The sequence below is a fragment of the Nanorana parkeri genome, unplaced genomic scaffold, assembly GCF_000935625.1.
Source record: "Nanorana parkeri isolate BGI_ZX_2015 unplaced genomic scaffold, ASM93562v1 scaffold821, whole genome shotgun sequence".
Taxonomy (NCBI): Eukaryota; Metazoa; Chordata; class Amphibia; order Anura; family Dicroglossidae; genus Nanorana; species Nanorana parkeri.
Window position 1 is genome coordinate 573033 of NW_017307089.1, and position 25419 is coordinate 598451.

A 25419-nucleotide genomic window follows, 5' to 3' on the forward strand; every position below is an offset into this window, starting at 1 on the left:
CCCGTCACCTCTCAGCTGCGCTCATCCCCGCCACCGGTCCCGAAGCGATCCTCCGTTCCCCGAACTTCCAGGTTGCGGGGGAGGATACTGATGGCAGAGGAGACATAGACTCCTTCCATCAAATAAGGAAGGGGCGTGGCCTGCCACAGGGCGGTGTGTGTCTATGGACACACACAGGCGCTGCGAGGACGAGTGCCTCCATTAGAACGATGGTGGCACCGTGCAGGGGGAAGAGCATGGCAGGGACACACTAGAAAACGAGGAAAGAAGTACTTTAAAAAAAAAAAAAAAAAACAACAACAGCCTCCAGCAAAGGAGGGTCTCCTTAAAGGAGAAAAGAAAAAACATTTGGCTTTAATATCACTTGAAGGACTGGTAAGCTACAACGTTTTAGTTTTGTTTTTGGATTTAGATAAGCTTTAACTTGTGATTTTCAAAAATACTGCTCAATTTCTAACACACCGTTCACATTATGAATACCAAGTAGGCACATTGGACGTTCAGCTTACAGGAAGGGAGCACATGCTAAAGTGAAGAAAAACAAATAGGGAGTCACATACTTTAACTTTTAAAAATGCTTGATATTGTAAATCAAGTAATTCCATTACCTCCTGCTGAGAATCAGATTTCTCAAGGATTTCAAGACTCTTTCTCTCATCTTCAACTTTGCCCTCTTGAGGAACATTCTGTCTAATTTCCTCTACACGTTTGCCATGACTCAGATTTTCGGTTTTATCTTCACTTCTCGCTGAAGACACAAAGCAACAATTTGCAGCTGTACTGATCACAGGTTTGTTACTAACAGTTAAAGGAAGCCGTCACGAGAGAAGTACAGGGTCTGCCACGGCTGAAAATGCTGTGCGACTGTCATGCCGATCCTCTGGTTTTAATAGTTTTAATATCCCTGCTCCAGAAAAAGTATGCAGATCGGAAGTTCTAAGGTTACTTGCTGCATACTTGGTACGGGTCAGTGATTAAGGAAGCACAGGAGCCAGAGACGGCCAGTCAGATAGTATTTTTCAATACCACCAATGACCGCCTACATATCTCACACATGGCAGTTTTATATAGCCATTATAAACAACAAAGAATGTAAATGTGCCAGAATATAGTGCACAGAAGTTCAACTTCAAAATGATCCAACCAGCAACACAAAATATCAACTCCTGCTTCAATATGCGGCCTATAGGTTTCTATATCCACAGACACTCCATGACTCGTTTTGTTGCTTATTATAACGGTGTTATCTGTTGGCTGTTTACTTTATAATCCATTCATCAGTTTGTGGTATACTACTGTCAGCACCGAATTTCCATCATTGTAGGTTTGAGAGCTGTGGCAGTGAAGTGATAATGCACCCTTCTCACTCCCCTTGTCCATTCACAGAACACCTTGCATTCTGTTCACAAAATGCAAGGTGTTCTATGATTGGACAAGGGAAAAGGAAGGGCAGATAAACGACAGGACAAGGGGTTAGGAGGGGCAGATCAACGACAGGATCTCCCCTTGGACAAGGAGAGAGGAAAGGTTGGGTGAACAACAGCATCACTTTACTGATGCAGCCACAATTCTCATATCCTATGCTGGAAGTCCAGCACTGACAGTAGTATATGGTAAACATAATGAATGGATTATAGAGTAAACAGAGGCGCCGCAAACATTTAAACACATTGTTACAAAAAGCAACCTTCTTTTTCTTACACATTTAAATGATTCTTTATAGCTGGAGTTCTGCTTTAACGCTATAATAATTAATAATTTAATAATTGGTGTTAGAAAGCCATTAGGTATACTGTAGCGATGAATCTGTATCTGCCCCTTGACATGTCACAGACTTGTATGACAAAGATGTGTTTTTGCACCACTGTCCTGAGAAGTGATCACTGGCATATGACAACAGCTCAGTAACTAGAGCAGTGCACAGTGTTCATCAAACTCTAGTGGAAAAATGTACATGTAAAGAACTTTATTTTCCAGAAGAAAAGTGAAATACAATGCCATAACTTACATGAGTCATGTACTGAAGTAGCTGCCACTGGCACATCTGCAGTGACACGAATATCATGGAAAGAGTCCTCAGATGGATGCGACAAGTCACTTTCAAGCTGCTCTGGTATGTCCTCTTGGTCTGAGGGAAAGAGGAGGGGGACAGTTAAACAATGATCCCATTATCTTCAGGCTCAAAGCCTGGCAGAACTGTCTGGGAATGACTGAGTTCACACACTAGGCAGCATTAGGATCAATTCTATAGAAGCAGAAAAATGGATTCATTCTGTTTTCTCTCTCTTCATTAACATTACTGTCACAGAACCCTCATGGATAGGGAGAAGGATTTCCAAACATTGTTTAAACACATACTTTTGCCTATAGATGTCCAGTGCTGAAATGTGTTATATCACTGCTTGGCACTTGAACTGTAAAACAACTCCCTCAACTTAGCTTTTTTAGCAATAGAAATAAGGGAGCCTAGAAATAAATTAACAAAAAGGACTACCCAGGGGTCTACCAATAGTGTGCCCACTGCCGACAGTGACTGACTTAATATAGGTTAGTACAATGAAAGTATTATATATATTATGGTCTTTATCCGTCACATGAGAATTACCACATAGAAATGTATCCCATCTCTGCAAGGTATGCAAAAGAATGTGCACAATCCAGAAGGATGATGAAAGTTACTTTACAAGCTGTTGTATTGTAATAACTCCGATTTAAAAATAGCACAAGGACACCAAGATAATACAACCATAGGATAGGGTACTATGACAAAGTAGTAGCTTGTCTGTGTGATGTTGAAGAAAAATGAAGTGACCAATAATCACGAAGGTACCCCAATTTGTTAGAATTTGTATCATTTTTGTCTCCAAGTAATTCTTGACAATGAGACTGTCACAGGTCGGCTCAGTAGATCGGGAGGTGAGCGAACACATACCGGGTTCGGTCACCTCTCGATCCTGTCACGGCTCTCTGCCATGACAGGGGGAGGGGCTGGATTCCCCTCTCCCCGCTCCGATCTGCCAGCGCTGACTGGCGGAACGGACGGGGCGGGTACAGCTGGCTCTGCCTCTAGATAGGCAGAGCCAGCTGTCACTCACGCAGCTGGGCGGATCCCGTCATCTACGTCGGGATCCGCTCCGGCTGCGGCGTCTCAGTATACCGCGAGCTGTAGCTCGCGGTATACTGAGCTTAGGGTAACGGGAGGACGCTAGTTTGTGTCCTCCCGCTACTCTAAGGAGAACTATGGGGAAAAACACTGACCCCATAGTTCTCCTTTAATACCATTAGGGGATAAGTGACAGGGTTCTTTTCCCTCCTGAATGGTTATACAGTACTGCATTACAAGCAAAATGTACAATTCTGGATAAATATTAGTATTACTAATAGCAATTAAAATAGCAATCAATTTTTTGTAATTATTAGGGATGCACCGAGTACAAGTACCGATACTTTTCCTCGAGTACTCACCGATACCAATTATCGATACCTTTTTTTTAGCGTTATGTGACAGTTTTTCTGAAACAATGCAGACTAATGATTTTAGGATAGTGGTGGAACACCAGTGCCCAGTCAAAGCTGCAAACACTGAGCTCCTGGTAGTTCTGCCACTGGCTCCGAGCTGTAGAGGGACTACAAAACCCAGCAATACAGAATACCACACCAGCTATAGAGGACTACAAATGCCAGTGATCCATTATACAACAATGCAGAATATCACCAGCTATAGACAGGGCTTGGCGAACAAATCGCCTGGGAGCTAAGTGGCGTAAAAAATTGGGATTTGAACTGTTTGGGATATATTGAGTGCTAGAGGACTAAAACATTCTAGCAATCCATTATACAGCAATGCAGAATACCACCAACTACAGAGGACTACAAATCCCAGTAATACATTACACAGTAATGCAGAATAATATGAAGCTACATACAGTACTCTGTTGCTCACCAGGGATGTGCAGTGTCTCAGTAGGCTGTGCTGGGTCTGACCAGGGCGGTAACGGGGTCTCAAGAGGCTGTACAGGGTCAGACCAGGGCTGTACATGGTCTCGGGAGGATGTTTGGAGTCTCCCCAGGGCTGTCAGGGGTCTCACCAGGGCTGTACGGGCAGGTGTCACCTGGGCTGCAGGTGGAGGAGGAAATGCGCGGCCGGACCAGCGCTGTAAAAGACAGCTACCACAGGTCCCTACTAGGCTGCCCTGAGGTCCCCAGCAAACGCGTGACCTTACGGAAGTCCCTCCTGTTTCAAAATTTAAAGCGGCTGTATTGGCATTACCTATGTAATAGCACAGAGATAGGCCATTTTTATTGGATGTTGTCTATTCCAAGCCCAATGCAGAGATGTCTTGTTGTTGGCGAAAGGGGGAGATATGAAGCATCTGTCATGGTCAGATGATGGCGTGGCAAAACTTTTTTTTTAAATCTAAGCAACAAATAAAACCAATCAGCTGCACGAAAATCTCTTTGAGCTACAACACTTATCTTGTTATTTCATTAAACCCATCACAATTAGACTGCCACTTCTTGTATAACACTGGAGGCTTGGATAGGTCTCATCCCTACAAAAGGCATCTGGACACAAGTAGAACTTCTATGGCATCTAATAAGCAATCCATGTGCATTTAAGAGACAGAGCAATCCTCTGGGGATATGGTCATTCAGAATTTACAAATATCTTGTTTTAACATTTAAAATCTGACCTCATATTCTCGTGTCTCGAAAACAATTTCGTTTATTACACACAGCTGATGTGGTTTGTAGCATTGTGATTTTGTTGTTTATCGTCCCCTGGGAGATTAGATTGTGAAAACATTTCCTTGTACTAAAAGAACACTTTGTGGTCGTTGACATAAAACATTAGTGATGTGCTGATACAGTCCAGTAGTCCTGGATATCATCAAACTACACTGACAAGAAGAGTCCTCTGCTGCTCTCTAGAGGATAGTTCACCATTGCCTTTTTCTGAAAAAGTCACGAAAAATAGTTACCTCTTCAATAAAAATAAAATGGCTTTAAATTAGTACAACATGGATTTTATCACGGTTATGGTAAATGTATTTAGTGTGAGATTTGCCAGATACAATTATAAAATTAAATTTGTATATAAATTTGTTTTATCCTCAACTGAGATGAAGACCATTTTGTCACCACACATGGTATTATCTGCACTGCAATTTTGCTAAACATTTGTTTTTTTCCATAGGCTATTTTTTCATTTGATGCCTAACAAGAAAAGGTACAGAATATACACAGATGAGCCATAACATTATGACCACCTGCCTAATATTAAATCGGTTCCCCTTTTGCTGCAAAAACAGATGTAACCCATCAAGGCATGGACTCCACTAGATCTCTGAGCGTATGCTGTGGCATCCGGCACCAAGCTGTCAGTAGCAGATCCTTTAGGTCCTGTAGGTTAGGAGGTGGGGCCTCTATGGATCAGACTTGTTTTTCCAGCACATGCCACAGATGCTCCACTGGACTGAGATCTATAGAATTTGGAGGCCAAGCCAACACCTTGAACTCATTGTTGTGTTCCTCAAGCCATTCTTGAATCATTTTTGCAGTGTGGCAAGGCACATTATCCTGCTGAAAGAGGCCACTGCCATCAGGGAATACCATTTTCATGAAGGGTTGTACTTGGTCAGCAACAATGGTTAGGTAGATGGTACGTGTCAAAGCATCATCCACAAGAATTGCAGAACCCAAGTTTTCCCAGCAAAACATTGCTCAAAGCATCACACCCCCACCGGTTTGCCTCCTTCCCATAGTGAATCCTGGTGCCATCTCTTCCCTAGGTAAGTGACACATGACGTAAAAGAAAATGTGACTCATTAAGACTAGGTCACCTTCTTCCATTGCCCCGTGCTCCCATTCTGATCCTTACATGCCCATTGTAGGCTCTTTTCGTGGTAGACACGGGTCAGCATGGGCACCCTGACCGGTCTGCACCTATGCAGCCCCATATGCAATGAACTGTGATGCACTTTCGGTTCAGAATCCTTTCTATGGGAACCTGCATTCACTTTTTCGTGAATTTAAGCGACAGTACTTCTTCTATTGGATCGGACTACACAGGCCAGCCTTCACTCCCCATGTGCATTAATGATCCTTGGCCGCCCATAACCCTGTTGCCGGTTCACCGGTTTTCCTTCCTATGAACCACTTTTGGCAGGTCCTGACCACGGCAGACCGGAAACATGCAGTTTTGGAGTTGCTCTGACCCAGTCATCTAGCCATCACAATTTGGCCCCTGGCAAAGTCGCTCAAATCCTTACGCTTGGCCATTTTTTCTGCTTCCAACACATCAGCTATGGGGACAAAATTCCCACTTGCTGCCTAATAATAATCCCACCCACTTCCACATGCCATTGTAACGAGATAATCAATGTTATTCACTTCTCAGTGGTCATAATGTTATGTCTGATCCGTGTGTACATACTAATTTTACATACACACATATATAGATATCTATATATAGATATCTATAGATATAGATATATAACATATATACACACACACACACACACACACACACACACACACACCCTCTTGTAGTCTGATGACTTCCTCAGTGACATTTCAAAGTATCAAGACAGAGGAAGTTATTTCACATGAGATGGGTCAGGTAATACAGACATGTTCTTCTTCCCCCTTACCTAATTCATTTGATGTAAATGTTATTTTCCTTTGATTCAAAACTCACAAGTGCAGAGATGCAATAAAGATATTTCCATATCCTGCAGTCCTGTATTTTATTTTTGTCGCTTACCCTCTAAAAGAACGTTTACCTTGTAGTGACGAGTCTGAAAAGTTCAAGTCCCGAGAGTGCAATGTTGCAGGCTTTGAATGGTCTCTTGTATCTTCATTTTCAAAAGGTGGCTGGCCGTCACTAGTAGTAAAAAACACAAACCAGAAAAAAGCAGTAAATTAGAGCTTTAAAATTAGCCTTCACCAACCTCTGTAGATGCTTGTGAAGCAATTCATTCTCAAGCATCCTTAAAAGAGAACTGTAGCCAAACCTCTTTTGGGGCACATGAGGACATTTACTAATGTCTTCCTGTGACTCAAAACTCAGCATATAGCGGGCTATTGCCTGCTATATGCGGATCAGAGCAGAGTCTCTCTGCAGCTGGTAAGGATGCCGACAATATTGTCGGGATCCAGCCCCCTACCTGATTGACAGCTGGCTCTGCTTCTCTAAAGCCAGGGCCAGCTGTGCCCTCCCCTCCCATGTCTGTCCCTCCAGTCAGCGTTGGCGGAACTGAGAGGGGAATCCCTGCGGGGAGATGAGACTGACAGTCACCACTCTCTGATCGCTCAGTTCATGATCTCCTCTCTGCAGAGGTTTGTGATCACTCAGTTCTCAATCTATAGAGGCGATGTGTGACAGCTGCAGTATCACATGTTAGATGGGGATGAGTGCATTTCATTTTCCCCATAATTCTCCTTCAAAAGATCCTCAGAACAAAGACTAAAGTCAGGCTACTGTTAGTTTCAGTGCTAGTTCACACCAGATGCAGTCCGTTCCGTTTTGCAGCTGCATCAAAAACGCATCACAATGCTTTCCTATGGTATTTTTTGGGCTCTGTTCACGCCAGAGCAGTCCGTTCCGATGCAGCCAGAAAAAATACTGCTTGCCCTATTTTAGCTGCATCGGATCGCATCAAAATGCATCGGAACGCACCAGAATTTCCATTTTAAGAAACAACGCATCAATCACGGTAAAAGCGCGGCAAAACACATTGCATCGCATGAGGTTCTGACACAGTTCTGGTGTGAACTAGCCCTTAAAAAGCTTAGAAACAATTGATAGTGTTACATTAGAGGGCTGACAGACTGCCGAGATCTGATTCCCAACAAAAAAGCTGAGATTTTAGTGCCCTTGTTGTGAACTTTAGGAAGTAAGTTCACCGCAGTGCCTACAGATACAGGGATGAATGATGGCTTGCTTTAAAATGGTTTCACTGCTTGTTCAGAATAAGCAAATACTTTAGTGTGCACAATCTGTGCACAGGTTCACTTTATCTGCACAATAAAGACAGTGCAGCTGTAACACAACAAAGGTGCTGCGATTCTATGGTTATATCTCAACATCGCTGTATATAAGGGCGAGTTAGCCTTCTGTGCCACTGGTCCAATAGCAGAGCAGATGTGGCCCATACAATATAATGGAAATACAATACATCTTTGAGCTGGCATTCCGCTTTTGTGTCTAACTGCAGGTTTGCAGTGTATGTACAAATGTAATATTTCATCAGTTCAGACCACTGCAAGATGATGGCTCATTTGTTGCTCTGGGAAACTGCACTTTATACACTGCCATTTGTCCTATTAAATCTTCCTACATGGCCTTGAAACACAAGGTATGGTGTTTTGTATATAATTCAGTACGAAAAAATACAACTAAAATATAAAAATATTTTAGAGTTTATCTTTGGTAAATATGAAGTTAAGCATATATAGTATATATTTCATATTTACCTTTTCAGCCAGCAGAACGGGTTCTAGGCACCTTTTTACAGGTTCACTAGGCTAATTCTAACTGTGTTGGTGAAAAAGCATGTTTACAGACTTGAATAGCTCAAGCTCTGATTACAGAAAGGACTGATTAGCCCAGGGAATGACAATCCAACATCACTCCTTTTTTTATGGACTTTTCATTAGAATGAGGCAGTCTGTAGGAAGACAATTACCACCCTGCTCTCTCTTTAGGGAAATAAATAAATACATTAAAATTAAAAATGTATAATAAAAAGTTATAGTGAATACACCAAAGGGTATATGGTAGTGTAAGAATGATCTTGTCACGATTGATCTAGTCTGTAACAAATGGATGGCATCTATAAATAAGACCCGGAGTCAACAAATTCATGGTCAGACCACTCCTGTCCATTACTTTGTAACATAGCTAAAATTCTCCTGCACCAAGGTAGACAAGGAGGCATCCACATAATCACTACACTAGACCCTGCATAAAACATGGATCAATACAAACTCTTATTTTCTGCAAATAAAGCAAACCTTCAACCAAAGTCTCATATTGTATCCAAATAAACTACTGTTTTCTGTTCCTTATTCCTGAGGAACACTGTGCAGGTTTATATTTGATGGTACCAGGCAGTTCCTTTATTTTCCTTCCATATAAAAGGGTGTAAAATGCATTTAGCAATGCAGAAGTTCTTTTAAATCCTTACATTGAAAAATATGTTTTTATCTAAAACTCTAAGCTTTGCAGCTCTGCTCTTCCTGTTGCTGCTTAAATGATCTTTCAACACTAGCATCTGCTGGCTCTCGGCTCTGCTTGAATTGTCACATAGCTGGAACAATGTATTACTAGAGTTCAGCAAGACCTATCTGCCTGCACAGAAACAGCAGAATAGGCACAAAGGTGCCTTAGTGACAAATTAGTTGCCAGCACAAGGAAAGTGGATTATTTCCCAAGGCAGCAAATCAGATTGTTACATTATAACTAGAATCTGTTAATAAGCATTTCACCTATTTTCTCTTGACAAAGAGCACAGAAACACAATATAATACCCATTTTTGGGGGTAAAATGCAAATGATGGGGTTGTGTCAGGTAAATGGATACCAAACATGACAAGCTTTACAATTGCAAAATTGCGTGCGCCCATGAAACGGCAAAAAAACTGGTACCCAAAATTGCTCTAGGTGACACTTTAAAAGCCTTCACAGCACATAGGCGCATCGGACGCACATTTGCATTTGAATGTGGCCCCTATATGATGCATAATGGAAGTGACAGGTTCCTCTTCATGAAGACATTTAGACCTATAGACCCCACTAAAGCTGATAAAACACATATTGTTTCACCGGCCTTTTCTCCAGCCACAGAGGCCACAGAAATGCCAGCCTGAAACTGGAAGTGATGAAATCCTAAATTGCGTCTGGGTTCATTCTAGGGATGCACGGATATATCGGCCGCCGACACATATCGGCCGAAAATGGCACTTTTGGCTAAATGCCGAAAGTGACATTTTCCTGCCGATACAGCGGCGCATCCGTGATTTCTTTCCTCCCCGCTGGACGCTGCTCTGTGTCCCAAGCAGGGAGGAGAGAAAGTGACAGACGGCCAAGTGCTGTGAGCGGTCGGTGTCTCTCCTCCCAAACTGCTCGGCCGCCTATCACAGTGCGGCACAGCAGTGTGGGGGCGGAGACAGCGCTGTCACAGTGTGTGTCAGAGAGGAGAGCAAGGTACAAACACTCAGTGATCGCTGAGTGTTTGTACATAATTGAGGACATGGTATGGTTAATATATCCTCAATTATGAATGAATGGGAGTGATCTATATCCAATCCTGTTCATTCATAATTGTGGTTATAGTAAACATACTATATTCTCAAGTTATCAATGAGCAGGAACACTCAGAGGATTCCTGTTCATTGATAACAGGGGATACAGAAAAAGAGATTGAGGACTCTGAGGACTCTGTGTTCTCAATCTCTTTTTCTATTTTAAAAGGGAAATATCAGGGGTCTGTTGAGACCCACAATATTTCCCCGAAGCCCCTAAAAGTAAGGTAAAAAATAAAAATATATAATAAAAAATGATTTTCGGTGCACCTCTAGTTCATTCATCAAAAGGGAGATCCGACAGTAGATGTACACCAATTTCCCTCCGGTCCCCCCCACTGACAGCTGTCATGCTGGTCTGGGGCCTGCACAAGGGTCAGCGGAGCGAGGATATACACTAGCAAAAGGATTCACTCCTTTAGGTCTGCACAAGTGATTGGTTCACTTCTATGTGAAAGTCGTGATAGATAGATAGGATAGAATCTCTATTTTTGGTGCATTTTAATCACCTAAATGTTCATGTTTCTTTTATGTAGCAAGAAGGGAGCACAAACGGACATCTCCTGGTGCCGGCTAATGTCGGTAAAACAAGCAATTAGACAGATTAATCTTTAACTGACAAGATCATTCAAGCTGACCATCACATTGTGATCGGATGAGTCTAATATTGGATGACGATCATCTCATGTCTATTGCTGGCTTTACAGCTTAGCTACATTGTTATTGTTGGTTGAACAACAGAAATAATGTGCATTAGTTGGCTTTTTGGTTTACCGGGGAGTCAACTCGAGTTCATCTTCCACTCCATGATCCAGAACATCAGAGTGAAGGGTCCGAGGCCGCTCAATTTTTGGAATGGGGGAAAGTCTATGATTTGGACTATGGTGAGAAGATGTGATATAGGATCCATCATTATCTGTAATATGTTAAAGAAAACAACTGTTATTGTTATCACTATTAGATACTGGGTGTAGAAACACAGAATAGTAACTAAATGATACATGGTAAGCTGCTTAGCAGGGGTTTTATGTGCCCCACATCAGAACAGCAATAAATGGAACATGTGTGTTACAGTACCATTCACTTCTGGTAAACTCTTGATAATGTTTCCATATATACTGAAGAATGTTAGCAGTAAAAAGATCACATATATCATACTGAAGAATGTTAGCAGTAAAAAGATCACATACATATCATACTGAAAAATGTTAGCACTAACAAGATCACGTATATTATATTACCTTCCACAGAAACTTTCTCTTTGTGATTTATTTCAGTTCTTGACACAGGGGTTGAAGATAGCCTGCGAGAAGACTTTTTTGTCTGTGGTGCAGCCATTTTCACTTCAGTTGGCAATAGTCTTTCATATTTCTGTGTCTTTATCCTATTCAAGAGAACATGGTCCTGAGGCGTGAGATTATCTTCTAAAAAAGTAACTCTGTGCTGGGGGGTATTTGTCACGGTGTTTAAAAGTCCTCTGCTTGGCAGAGCAGGGATGGCAGCAGCATGAATGACTCTGTGTTGATAATTACGGAAAGCCTCTTCTACCAGTTCTGCCTCCTTTTCAAGTTCTTTAATCCGAGCTCTGGTGTTGGCCACAAATTCCAGGTCTGAGTCTGGAGAGCTGCTACGAGTCCCTTCAAGGTGGCGATGCTTCTGATTTGCAATGCCACCTGCGTTAACAACAGAATCCAGATAACGCTGGTTTCTCAAGGATGGCTTATCAACATAAGTATCAGGATGAGTATGCTTATTGGCATGGAAATCTAGCACAGAGCGATCAGCCAGAGTTGCCCTGGGAAGGCTATGCACACTTTCAAAAGCTGAGAACCAAGAGAAGCACACACAGAAAAGCAAATTAAAAAGATTAGAATAGATGAAAATAGAGATCAATGTATTAGTTGCAAATGATTATCAAACTACTTATAACTTACCTACATAGAACAAACACAATCAATTTTGTAAAAATGATAATTTACCACTACAATTAAATCTCATTAAATCCCAGTAAAAATAAATTGCTTATTTAAAAAAAAACAATCACTGATTCAGGCAAAGGTGAGCAAATTTGTTTGAAAGCATTCTGCACACACTATGCGATCTCTGCACAACACAAATAAACCACATGACATTACTAACACAGTAACAACAAAAAATGATAAATGCATAATTAAAACATCCACACAAAGCAGGAAACTATAAACAAGCAGATGGGTAGCATTGAAAATTCTGAAACAGACAGCCAGAACTTTGCAAATCATCTGTGCCCAATGTATTCATGCTGAAGTTGTTACATGCCATCTATAAAGTTATAACTAATTTAGGCTAAGAATAGCATGAGGCTTATTATGAAGCTGTCCACTAGAAGATGATATCTACAAACTCTTTTAAAATGTAATGCTAGGGATTTGTGGACCTTAAAAATGCTGCAATGTCCAAAACGCAGACCTAATGTTGAAATAAGCCACAAACATACCAATTAGAAGTGAATCCCCAATGCAGCTTGATAATCAATAGCAAAAGGGGCAATTTTCTGCATTTCATATAGAAACATTACTGTTTATTTCTCTTACATGTCCTCTTATGTTTTTAGCATGCTATATTATTACAGTCCCCGCATTCAAGCAGCTAAAAATGTTGGCAGCATGGAGATCAATAATAATAACATTGAGGAAGTCTATGAAACATTACATTGGCTTTATTTGATTAATTTACTGAAGTATCATGCTGAAGTTCACAATGTAGTTATAAAGGTTTCATGAAATAAGTCAAACCTTGCTGTGTCTGACGCAGTTGAAAATCTAGTTGGTCTACTTGCACATTTAATCTTTTCAAAGATTCCTCACGATTTAATAGCTGCATCTTCATTTCAAGACCACGTTCCATCTGTGAAAAACAGGAGTTGTTACATTAGCTTAGAAGACTAGTAAATTGTTTTAAACTACGTGCTTATCTTCTCTGAATGACAGCTCAGGATAGGAAAGGAGAAAATAAAATGTTCCCTAGTCATTGAAGCTGAACTCATGAAAAACAACTTATTACACAGTTGAAATGTATGTATGTACATTGTTTTAACTGCCAGAGGAATTGTTCTTTTTGGTCAGTTTGGTGATCCAGATACCCCTGCAAGATAGTACAACCAGGTTTAAAAAAACATCTTGCAAATTGCACTACAGTTACCTTAAACTACTGTCTAGCCCAGGGGTCTTTTTAGTAGAGCCACATCATATATTTTACATATATTTGCGGGCCGAAAAAAATATCAGTTTTATAAATAAATGAACTAAATTTAAATGAATGAACAAGTCCCAACATACACCTAGGAGTGCCCAGCAGAATCACCCCATGGCACTCCTGCATCCATGAGTGCACAGCATAGTCCCTTGTTATATTCAGGAGTGGCCAGAATTGTCCCCCTTACATCCTGAAGTGCCCATCAGATTCCCCCCTTACATCCAGGAGTCCTTCCCTTAACTTTCAGGAAGCAGAGCGGAAGCTTGGAGACACAGGAGGACTGTACTTCCTCCTTCCAGACCTGCTCTAAGATTTGGGGGTGGGGCAATCACAGGAATCCTGCAGCCCTAGCAACCAACCGTGTTGGAGGGTGGGGGGAGATATTTGCTCTGGGGACTGCCATGGTTGGCTTGCAGTGGATGAGCCAGTCTCTGTATTACAACACACAGACCAGCGCATTCACTGCCAGCCAGGCAAGGATGCAGCAGGCCAGATAAAATATGGTAGTGGGCCAGATATGGCTTCCAGGCAGTAGTTTGGAGACCCCTGGTCTAGACATATTTACATACCTATGCTGGTTGTATGCAAAATCTACTTACTTACTAACTTGTTCTACATAACCAAATGGAGTTCAGCTTTAAAGAACAACTCCAGGGGGAAATATTCTTAACCCTTGCAGTGGGTCTACTCCTGCACTGCAAGGGTTAAGTACTAATTTTCATCTAGGAACTAGGATCCTCGCATCCAATACACAGTGTATTGGACGTGAATACTCAAGGATCCTTAGACCGCTGCAGCGTAGGGGAGAGCCGCTGGAAGGAGCAGCCTAAGGTTGCATTCCCCCCATAGGCGACAGCATTTTCGCTGCACATTTTTTCTTGTTTCCCATGCCTTTTTCACACATACAATAAGTCGCACATTTTTGCGAGCAGATTGTAAAGTGGGCAAGTGCGCATGAAAGTGTGCAAAAACGCAGCTAACGTGCATTTTAGAGCATTTCCATTCAAGTCTGTGGGGCCAAGAAGTGCTTAACCTGCCAAAAAGAAGCTCATGAATTTCTTTTCCAGCGACGGGCGTTTTGCTAGAAGTGACAAAACGCTCAGATGTTAAAATGGCCATAGAAATGAATGGGATTTTGTTCTGGGCGTTCTTTTAGGACAGAAAAAGCGCTACAAAACGCTAGGTGTAAATGAGGGCCCCCAGCGAGCCGGATCAGGTGAGTATAACTGTTATTTTCCTCCCTCGACCAAAACAAGCACTTAACCCTTGCAGTGTGGGGGTAGCCCCACTGCAAGGGTTTATAATATTTTTATCCAGAGTTCTGTTTTAAATTTATAAGTCTCTCATGTTTATGGAGTCTATGTAAAGAAATCTCATAAATGTATCTATTTAAAAAGGAGTTCAAGAAATACAGAAAGTTAGTTTGTATATTCACCAAGTAGAATTCAGTAAATTAAATGTGATAATAGCAACTGGACATTTTGAAGCGGCTAGGTTAAAAGGAGAACTATGGGGTTAAGGCTTTTCCCCATAGTTCTCCTTAGGGTAACGGGAGGACACAAACCAGCGTCCTCCTGTCACCCTAGGCTCAGTATACCACGAGCTGTAGCTCGCTGTATACTGAGACGCCGCAGACAATTATGTCTGGATCCGCCCAGCTGCGTGAGTGACAGCTGGCTCTGCCTATCTAGAGGCAGAGCCAGCTGTACCCGCCCCCTCCCCAGTACGTTCCTCCAGTCAGCACTGGGGGATCGGAGCGGGGGAGGGGGGAATCCAGCCCCTCCCCTGTCACGGCAGAGAGCCATGACAGGATCGAGAGGTGAGCGAACGCCGGTATGTATTTGCTCACCTCCCGATCAACTGAGCCGACCTGTGACAGTCTCATTGTCACAGGTCGGCTAGAACTATGAGGTGAGTGAAAAGCACTCGCCTCATAGTTCTCCTTTAACCCATATTTTGGATTATAAATAGTACCAGTATTTTGCTAAACAACACTGTGCATCCTGCACTGCCTGCAAGCTTACCTCTAGTTCTAGCTGTCTTTCAAGGATTTCTCTTTGTATTTTAAATTCATCTTGGTCAAACTTTCTAGTAGCCTCCATTCTTTTCAGGTCTTCTTGAAGAGATAGAAATTCTGCTGATGGGTGTGAGGACCCTAAGATTTAAAAAGATTTAGATATAATACATTTTGTCTAGGTGATTAAAGCATTCCAACATCTAAAACAATCTAAGCATATCAAACTCTAAAATCCTTGCACCTGTACAGCACTTGTAGACTAAAGAAACAATTACATTTCTACTCTTGGCTTAAAAATTAGGCGTTTAATTACTTTAACCCAAGAAAACATTTTGTAATATTGTCTTACAAAAAAAAAATACTTTATTCTCCATGCAAACTTAACACAAACAGATATAACAAGATAAAAAAATTGTTAGTTTTAAAACTAGCGCTGCTGTAAATAAAACACATTTAATTTTATTCTACAATTTGTCCCAGTCATAATTAAACAAATTAAATTTCTGGTGGAAGGCATCACAAAAATATTGATACATTAAATTTTTTTCTCAATTTTGCCCATATTTCTAATGTTACACAATTAGCAAACACAAAATTTTATTGAAAAAAGTTTACATTTTGCACAAAGGAAAACAAAAACAAAAAAATTATATGATCTCCACTTCCCAACTAAATCCATGCAAACATAGGATGGGATACAAAACTCTCAGAGAAGATTAGCTAGAAAAAGAAAATAGTGATAGCCGTATGCAAATATCCACCCCCCAAAAAAACACTCCAACTTTATTATCAAAAAGTATGATTTACCCACTTATCAGATACTATTAAATCCCCCCTTTCTTCTCCCTACAACACAAACACAATTTTAAAAAAAGACAATTTTCCTACAAACATCCTTTTCCTACAACCAAAAGCAGTGCAAATAAATTCTACCAAACAATAAAGTGCATATAAATTTTAAAAGCAGCCCAAATAGGCTTCCAAAGATATGCACACGGTGTAATATAATGCTATAACGAGACCACTATCAAGTTTCTGCCTCAAAGACCTGTGTTCACAACAAGCACTATGAGCCAATGGCATGATTATGCTGCCCATACATTGTTCAATTTTTTTCCTCCATCAACGCTTACAAGCGTTCATCAAGGAATCTCCCACTGTCTTCATTGTCAGAACACCTGAACAGGGTTGGCGGCTCTGTTTATGTACAGCTTTGTGTTTCTTCAATTTTTACGGTTTCACAAAACAGCAACTTAGACTATTTCACAAATATTTGTTTTTTATTAACTCAATACCGTTTTTCTTTTGTCTTTTAGCAGTAGTAAGAATTTTGGAAGTTATGTAGTGTTAGCGTGTGCAAATAATTATATTAGGGAACTTAGAAAATATAGCGCAAAAATCATGGGGCATGCAAAATCAAAAATACTATCTTTTAAATCCTTAGGCCCTGTGCTTTTAGAAAATATTTGGTTGGGGGGAAGGGGGGTATTTTACTCACTTTTAAAACTGTAAATACAATTTTTTTAAAGTAGCAAAAAGATCTGAAAAAATTGCCCGGCCATCTGAGGAGAAAAGTGCGAGACATTACCTGACAGAGAAAGGGTTAATTGATATCTACAGTATATCAACGGTAAAGAACCAGTTTTGTCAGTCAAGCAACAGCCACACAGCTATGAAATGGGAAGGATGAAAAACAGAGGATTTCTGACAATCACTGTTCTATACCTCCAAACAATCTGAAAGCTGGGCTGAGAGGACAAATACCAATTTGTAAAAGATTAGCCCACAGGCGTGCATGCCCACATCTGAGAAAGTGTAGACCACCTGATCTTTTAATGCAGAGGATCCTGCTACAAGATATGCTAATCTAAGTGTATTTGGTCCTGAAGAGAACCTAGACTGGGATACCTACACATGCTACCACTGCTGACCTTTTCTTTCTTAAAACTGTAGCTGCCTGGATGCCATGCTGATCCATTAGCTTCAAGGTTTTTCTAAGTCATTGGCCACAACAAGTATGCAGGTCAGGAGTTCTAACTTCACTGTGACTTCATGCCTTTTCCTGTCAGTGACAAAGTATTGAAGATAGAGATGGCCAGGAAACTAGGATATTCCAAGGAAGGTAAGCAATGACAGCCTCTATATCTCTCCTACTATAGGTTTCCCCCCTTTAAAGCCCGACTCCATCAAAAACAGTTTTTTGGTTTTGGTATTGCAGAGAGTGATACGAACTGGGAGATATCACCTCATTTTCTGTCAATAAAACATTTGGCAGATATTATTGCCCTAATCTCAGGGATACCAGCCACTGGAATGTCTGCCATAAATGCTAGCTTAAAGGCAACACTAATCATGTAACAAATGGTGCTGATCTCAATTTTGTGAAGAGATGAGGCACAGAAATGTTTGTGTGCATAATGACAAAAGATATTTATGATATAATATTCCACGATAAGTGTACAAGGAGCATAAACTCACTTTCTCTAAGTATGTGACTTTCCTTCTGAAGATCTTCCAGTTGCTGCTTCAGTAACTTGACCTGTGCCTGAAGCTCCACTTTTTCCTCTTGCACCAGAGGGTAGTCAGCAAATTCCTTCAACTTGTCAGTCACATGGTGGTTTTGACGGGTAACTGTTGACAGCTGAGCTCTCAAGGTGTCCACTTCCATCTTTAAAAATAACAAATTGGAAAACATAAAAGCTTTACTTAAAAGTATATATAAAGTATTGTTATACTTTAAAGTATAGTTCTACTTTTGCAGTCAAATTTTATTTTTTTTTAAAAACTACTTTTGCAGTTAAATTGGAAAAAAACAATACAAAAATAACCCCTCTGTATGTTTGTTATGTGTTCCCATACACATAGCATACCAAAAAATCAGTTTAAAAACATATTTCTTACCTTTTAGAAAACTCTATGCAGCAGGCCTTTGGACAGAGTGCAAGCTTCTCTGTACAATTTCCAAGTGACAAGAAGCTCGGGCTGTCCCCATAGAAAGACTAGAGACAAGACTGGGCTTCCCCTCAATAACATACACTGCTTCTAGATCTTTAGATCTATAGACAGACGCTATTCAAATCTACTTTACAACAGATGTTAACAATAATTTGCCCAGTCCCCCTCACATTCTTATAGATGAAAACATTTGTCAGGAAAAAGCTTATATACAATTAGCTGTTTTTATGCTATGTGAAAGAGAACATGTAACAAATATAAAATAGGTGTTATCCCACTTTTGCTGCAAAAGTGGAAATACATTTTAAAAAAGGAGGAGAAGAGAGATGGCAAAATGTCATGTTCAGTGCAAACAGTTATTGCAGCTAATTGCGCAGCAGATTTACAACACAAGTTGAAGGTTCTGTTCTTCCCCACATTACCCTATGTTATCTTAGCTATACAAACTTGGCTTAATAAACATATGCACATCTTAGAGCTGGTCCTAACAGACAAATAATGCAAGTGACCAGTGTTTGGAAACTTACTTAGGCTGGATAGTGTTAACTATTTCCTTGGCTACTCTACTAAAGATTTAACTATTTATTGTATATTGCAGTTTACGGATTTGTTGAGTTGTACACCATCTCCTCTAAGTCTGAAGAAAATATCCAGAAAAACCAGAGTGTTAGGTAGGGATGCACCGATACCGATACTCATACTCGCCCAAAATACTCCCAATGCCTATCCTGATATCGGAACTTCTGGCATCAGGAAGCCGGGCATCAAGATATTACACGCTGCCCGGCTGCCTGATTGGCCGTGAAGCTGGCTACATGCTCCCTCGTCACCAGGGAGCTGGCTTCCCGGTCAATCAGGAAGTCGGGTAATTACTCGACCCCCACTTGGTGACGAGGGAGCATGGAGCTGGCTTCCTGGTCAAATCAGGAAGCCGGGCAGTGTGTAATGACTCACCACCCAGCTTTTTGATTGGTAGGGAAGCTGGTTCCATTCTTCCTCGCCACCTGGTGACAAGGGAGCATGGAGTCTGCTTCCCAGCTAATCGGGAAGCCAGGCAGCGAGTAATTACACGCCGCCCCAGCTTCCTTAATGGGACTTTCCGAAATCGGTACGCGGTGTTTGCGAGTACCGAGGAAAAAAATATCGATCCTCGATACCGAAGAACTGGTATCGGTGCATCCCTAGTGTCAGGTCAAACCTGGTGTTTACATAATGTTAGTTTTGTCATTTGGTAATTGTAATAGTTCCATAAATCACTGTTTAGGCTTATTAGTTCTTGTTTCAGCAGGTTTAAAAAAAATGCTTGATCTAAAAGCTTTAGAGTAACAGAGCAATCTTTCTCCTAGGTATGAACCTGAAAGAACACGGCTATTAGTTTTAAAATAACCAATTTAAAGACATGTACATACATCTAAATATATATTATTCAAAGGTTTTAATTTACTGTAATATATGAGTGTGTAATATATGTGTATGTATTTGCGTATTGGGGACATTGTTTATGTTTATTCTGAAAAGGCTAATAGCCTAATATAATTTGTTGAGGTTCCTGGAGCAAATGTATAAAAGCCAACTACCTCCAGGTGTTTCGTTCGGGAAATGGCCTGCTCTAGTTCTTGCTTCTTCATGCTGATGACAATTGTGTCTTCACGTAAACGTGCTGCTTCCTCTAAACACAAAGCACAAAACAAAAGAGTGAGAAAAAAAACAAAAATAACTTAATCTGTACTTACTGTATAAGACTCAATTTTCACAAAATGACAAAAAACAAACCTAAGCAATCAGTGGCAACTTTGAAAATCAAGAGGAAATAAATGGAAATACACAGAAAACAGTCTATATATACACACATACACAGGTAATATTTAAAGCTGAATTCCTGGTGCAAAAACTATTATTTATATACCAGGTGAAACTCGAATAATTAGAATAGCATGCAAAAGTTCATTTATTTCACTAATGCAACTTAAAAAGGTGAAACTAATAGGAGATAGACTCAGGTGCTGTTATTACAGGAAGCTCCTACACAGGGGTAATGTTTCACACTGGATTTCTGACCAGATTAGGAAAAATATACACAAAGCGCATCAAGATTCAAGTAAGAATACACATGCCTCTTGTAGTTAAAAAAAATATTTACTTACCCTGCAGTTCAGTGATTATTGTTATTATTTTACCAATAAAAAAGTAGTGCTTCTTTTTGAATGTATTACCTCTGTTTTTTTTCTCATCTTCATTTACTTTTTGGGATTTCTTTATATACTCTTCCTTCAGCTCAATTTCAAATCTATAACAATAAAGAAACAAAGTATTGGGTTCCCCATGACAATATCAATATAATGGGGGAAAAAAATCTATTTAAGAGATGTGCTTTAAAAAAGTGGTGAGGATGAAGCAGCTGGCTATGCCTGGACTAGGGCTGCAGCTAACGATTATTTTCATAATCGATTAGTTGGCCGATTATTAAGTTCGATTAATCGGATAAAAAAAAAAAAAGGCTCCAGTGATGGACTACTAGACTGCTCTGCGAGCGTTTGTCCGGCTTGTGTGGTGGGCGTGGCATATTCGCGGCATGGTCGTGGCGTCCGCGGCGTGCGTAGCGTAACTCGTACCTATTCCACCACAGCACCCCCATACACCTATTCCACTACTTCACACCCATACACCTATTCTACCACTGCACCCCTATCCACCACTGCCTCTCCACACAGCTGTTCCACACTGCACACCTGTTCCACCACAGCACCCCCACACACCTGGTCCACACTGCAGCTCTGTACACCTATTCCACCATTGACCTCGATTGTCGGCCGGCCAGCAACGAGTGAGGGAGATCGCGTCGAGGAGGAGAGCAGCGGCGTGCGCGGCTTCAGCGGTGGTCGTGGCTTCGGCGTCCTGTGGGCACGGCGGGAGCAGCGTGCGGTGGGCGTGGCTTATGCGTCCTGTGGGCACGGCGGGCGCAAGGGGACGTGAGCAGCGTGTGCTTCAGGCCGCGTGTAGAACCCCGAACAGGGAAATCAATCGATAGCCGACGAATCGACGATCGAAAACGTTGCCAACGTTTTCAATCGTCGATTTTAATCGACTAAAATCGATTAACTGTTGCAGCTCTAGCCGGGACCGTAATATAAACTCCAAAAAGATAAGGCAAAGGTCCAAGAGCCTGTCTATTTAAGAATACAAATATAGCAAATATAATAAAGGCAACAAAGTTAACAGGCAAAAACAATCTATAAATAAAATCAGGAGAGAGAGAGAGTGAGTGTGAGACAGAGAGAGAGGGAGAGATTTATAGTCCGGTTATTAAAAATATTCTGACCGTAATAGCTCATTTTTTAACTTCTGGTTGAATGTGTCTTCAATGTTCTTTACTTCCAGCTCTCTCTTCCTGAGAAAATCATCCATAGTTTTGTTCTTCTCTTCCTGTAACCTTTGGCCACTAAAAGAAAAGGTGTTCTGGAGTGAAGATTTTGCCACATAACAAGTACAAATTAGAACTAAAATATGATTATTATGAATCGGAGGAATGTAGTATCCTCATCTAAGCTTTCAATTTATTATCTGTGGGGGAAAAAAAAGGCAGGACATAGAGACCATATTAAAGAAATCCTGTACTGAGAAATCCTGCATGATTCCATTACTGAGCTCTCCTTCTGAAAGTGCCAGTTACCTGGCTGTCATGCAGATCTAACTGCTTCAGTATTTTCCGAATTGCAGATCTGGAAGAACAATGGAAATTAGGAGGTCTGGCTTCACTAGGACTTTGCTGCTCTGCATGATTGTTCCACATAAGTAATTCAGAAAGCATTGAAGCCAGAGACAACCAGGCAACTAGCAATTTTAGAAGGTCAGCAATGGTAGTCTACCTATTTCTTTAAAGCCACAATTCCTTGCCTGAAGTGACAAAGAGTGGGTTTCAGAAAGATCTGCTCCACAACATTTGCCCCTCTTTTTCACCTCCAACTGATAAACAGTTTTAGTCATTACCATAGTAGGTGAGGTTGCATAAAGACCAATGTCCATCCAGTCCAACCTATGAGTGTGTGTATGTGTGTCTGTATTTATGTGTATTGAACACTTCCCATATCCTTTTATATTTAGTGACTGAAGGAACTAATCGATAAGTCTTATCTACGCTATCAGCGCATACCACTGCCTGTGGAAGTGAATTACACATTTTGACTACTCTCACAGTAAAAAAAAAACCCTTGTGCATTCTAAGATTGAACCCTCTCTCTTCTAACCTCTTGTTGTGTCTGCGTGTTCTCAGTGAAAACAACTTGTTTCGAATATTGTGGTCCCCATTGATGATTTTGAAGTCATTGAACTGCAATAAGGTCCCCTCTTAATTGTCTCCTTTCTAAGGAGAATAAGTTTAATTTTTGGAGGCGGTCTTCATAGCTCAGCCCTTCTATCCCTTTAATTATTTTTGTGGCCCTTCTTTGAACTCTCTCAAAGAATTCTTAAGTACAGGAACTCATCACAACAATCAGAATTCACTCTGCTATAGTCAGAGTCAAAACTAATTTTTATGGGCTGCTATAATGTGCTGCACTTAGGGATAAAAACTATTATTATTATGATACACAATGACATTATTTTCGAATAAGGCAAATTATGTCATTGTGGGGTACGTATATGAACCAGCATTCCTACATTTTGACTTAAGCCACACCACTTGCCAAAGAAGTATAACACCATAGAAAAACTTTCCACACTAGTGATACATGAGAGAAAATAGAGTGGTGTTTTGCAGTTGGGCATATTAAATGTGACATTTCAAGCCTGCAGAGTACTGCAATTCCATTATAGCAGCTTTGGGCTGCCATGGAAGAGCTCAGACATGAGAGGAATGTCATGGCAAGACTTGACACAAGAAAGTCTTTGCCTAGATCACAAGCCATAACCTTGCCAGATAGTACAGGGGTAGCGTTTTTGTGATCATCCTAAGATCCCGTTTACTGTGTTTTGGTATTTGCTGAATGGCAGGTAGCATGAGCCTGGGATATCAGGTTATGGCTAATCAAAGACCAGCCTCCCTACTCTTCCCAACACTGTATACAGTTGTTAGATTCCAGTGAGCCAGTTCTTTTTAATATGTCTGTGATATGACTTCCTAGAAAAATAATCAATCTTTATCTTGACCAGAAGGGATTTAGAACATCTAATGCTGCTCGGCAGAAGAATCACACAGAGCTGATCTTGTAGAAACCAAGCCTACAGAAGGCAATAAGCAATAGGTCCTTGGAATGTAATTTCTCACACATTCCTTGTTGTGAATATAACAGCATACTAAGTTTACCAATGCTATAAAGAAATATATACAATAGTAGATAATAATAAACTATACAGCTCAAAAGCTTCCATTCGTTGTCGAAGTTCAATTTCTCGACTTCGCACCACCTCAATCTCCTTCAGCAGACTTTGCCTCTGAGCATACACTTCCGTGGACTCAATCTGTGAACACAAAATGGCGATAATCAACCAATAGATATCAAGCGACTTTCTAACTATGTGTCCAGATGTACTCTGCCAATCAAACTCTCTGTACAGTCAGCAGGGAACTGGTCTAAACTCGGAATACTTGCAGCGTTAATTGATTAGCAACGAATACGTCATTACTTAATGCAGACACTGGCTTTGGTTAGGAAATAGCAGAAGGAAATAAAAAGGAATTATATTATGCATGTGGTAATAAATAGTTCTAAAAAAAGCACATAATATCTAGTTTGTTTTCATATTACGTATCATACTCAACCCTATAGCCCCTCTTCTTAGTGTGCACAAGAAAATAAATACAATAATGTAAATTTAGAGGAAAAACATAACTGGGTGGGAAATAAGTGCTGTCCTGGAAGAGTGTTGAAACAGAAGTTATCATAAAGTGTAAGTCAGGCTTTTCCCAGTCATCTTCCATGGCTGCAATATGAGAAGATGAATAAGGAACAAATTAGAAACATAACTTGGAGGGGGGGGGGCACTACTAGAACTTTACAGATCTACAAGTGCCAGGGCTTGGATGTCTAATATACAGTATGATAAGTGGTGGGGAAAGTGGAGTTACTGGACTATGTCAGTGCCTAGGTATCACTCTACACCCATGAGGCAGTCAAGGTTCTGGAAGTTGCTTCTGGGCTTTCTTATCTATGCAGTTCTAGGCAAAACAATGGTTCATGTCATCCATCTGGCAATCATATTTTTGCAGGTTTGTTTAGACTTGCTGGGCCTGCAGAATAGGACAGAAGTAACTATTCAGCTTTCTCCAAACATTTATTCAGGTATTCTTTCAGATCTAGGTTATGCAATCCTTCTAGGGTCACAAAAAGGCAGAATATACTATAAATGTACTTTATGGAAATAGGTTGAAAATCTGGGCAAAATGGACAAGTCTAAGCCCAGACTAGTTACCAAGGGAGCTTGCAAATTGCTGACTTTTTTACCCCACCTAAGCCAAAAGAGAAAAGGCCCAGAGATAGGAGCAGTCCTGTGGTTGTTTAAAGGGACATTTATTCATACCCTGCAGAAATACAGGATTAATCTCACACTAACAACACTTTAACTGACACTGGTCTGTGGCAAAAGATGGCCGAGAATAAGCTGATCATCTGTAGTCTAAGTTTATGACCTTTTAAAAGGCACATTACAAAAACACCTATGTAAAAAGTCCAAAAATAGCAGACTTCCTATTTCCTCATATATTTTCTACTTTTGGGGAGTGCTAAAATAACATGGTCTAAAGTAACCTTGCTGCTCAAGATCCTCCATTAAGGATCCAGGCAGCCAGTCCTTTTAAGCTTTTAGTCTTTCTAGAGCGGTCTAGAAAATAAAAGAAGACATTTAGCTGGTTACTACAGGCAACACAGACAGTTCTCTAGTTTGAATAAATTACGTCCACAGTCAAACTT

General features: G+C 40.7%; 1 protein-coding gene across 1 annotated transcript in view; it reads right to left on the reverse strand.

Moving 5' to 3' along the window:
* OFD1 (OFD1, centriole and centriolar satellite protein) overlaps positions 1-25419 on the reverse strand; it is a 40759-nt gene that overhangs the window by 7457 nt on the left and 7883 nt on the right. Inside the window, exons 8-19 of the mRNA XM_018565192.1 lie at positions 23865-23971; positions 21834-21953; positions 20728-20801; positions 20092-20183; positions 18038-18227; positions 15567-15697; positions 13083-13194; positions 11550-12131; positions 11083-11224; positions 6786-6886; positions 2009-2128; positions 609-748 (exon numbers count right to left, since the gene is read on the reverse strand). Of these exons, the coding sequence (XP_018420694.1) occupies positions 609-748; positions 2009-2128; positions 6786-6886; positions 11083-11224; positions 11550-12131; positions 13083-13194; positions 15567-15697; positions 18038-18227; positions 20092-20183; positions 20728-20801; positions 21834-21953; positions 23865-23971 (1911 nt within the window). The remainder of the gene's footprint in view (positions 1-608; positions 749-2008; positions 2129-6785; positions 6887-11082; positions 11225-11549; positions 12132-13082; positions 13195-15566; positions 15698-18037; positions 18228-20091; positions 20184-20727; positions 20802-21833; positions 21954-23864; positions 23972-25419) is intronic.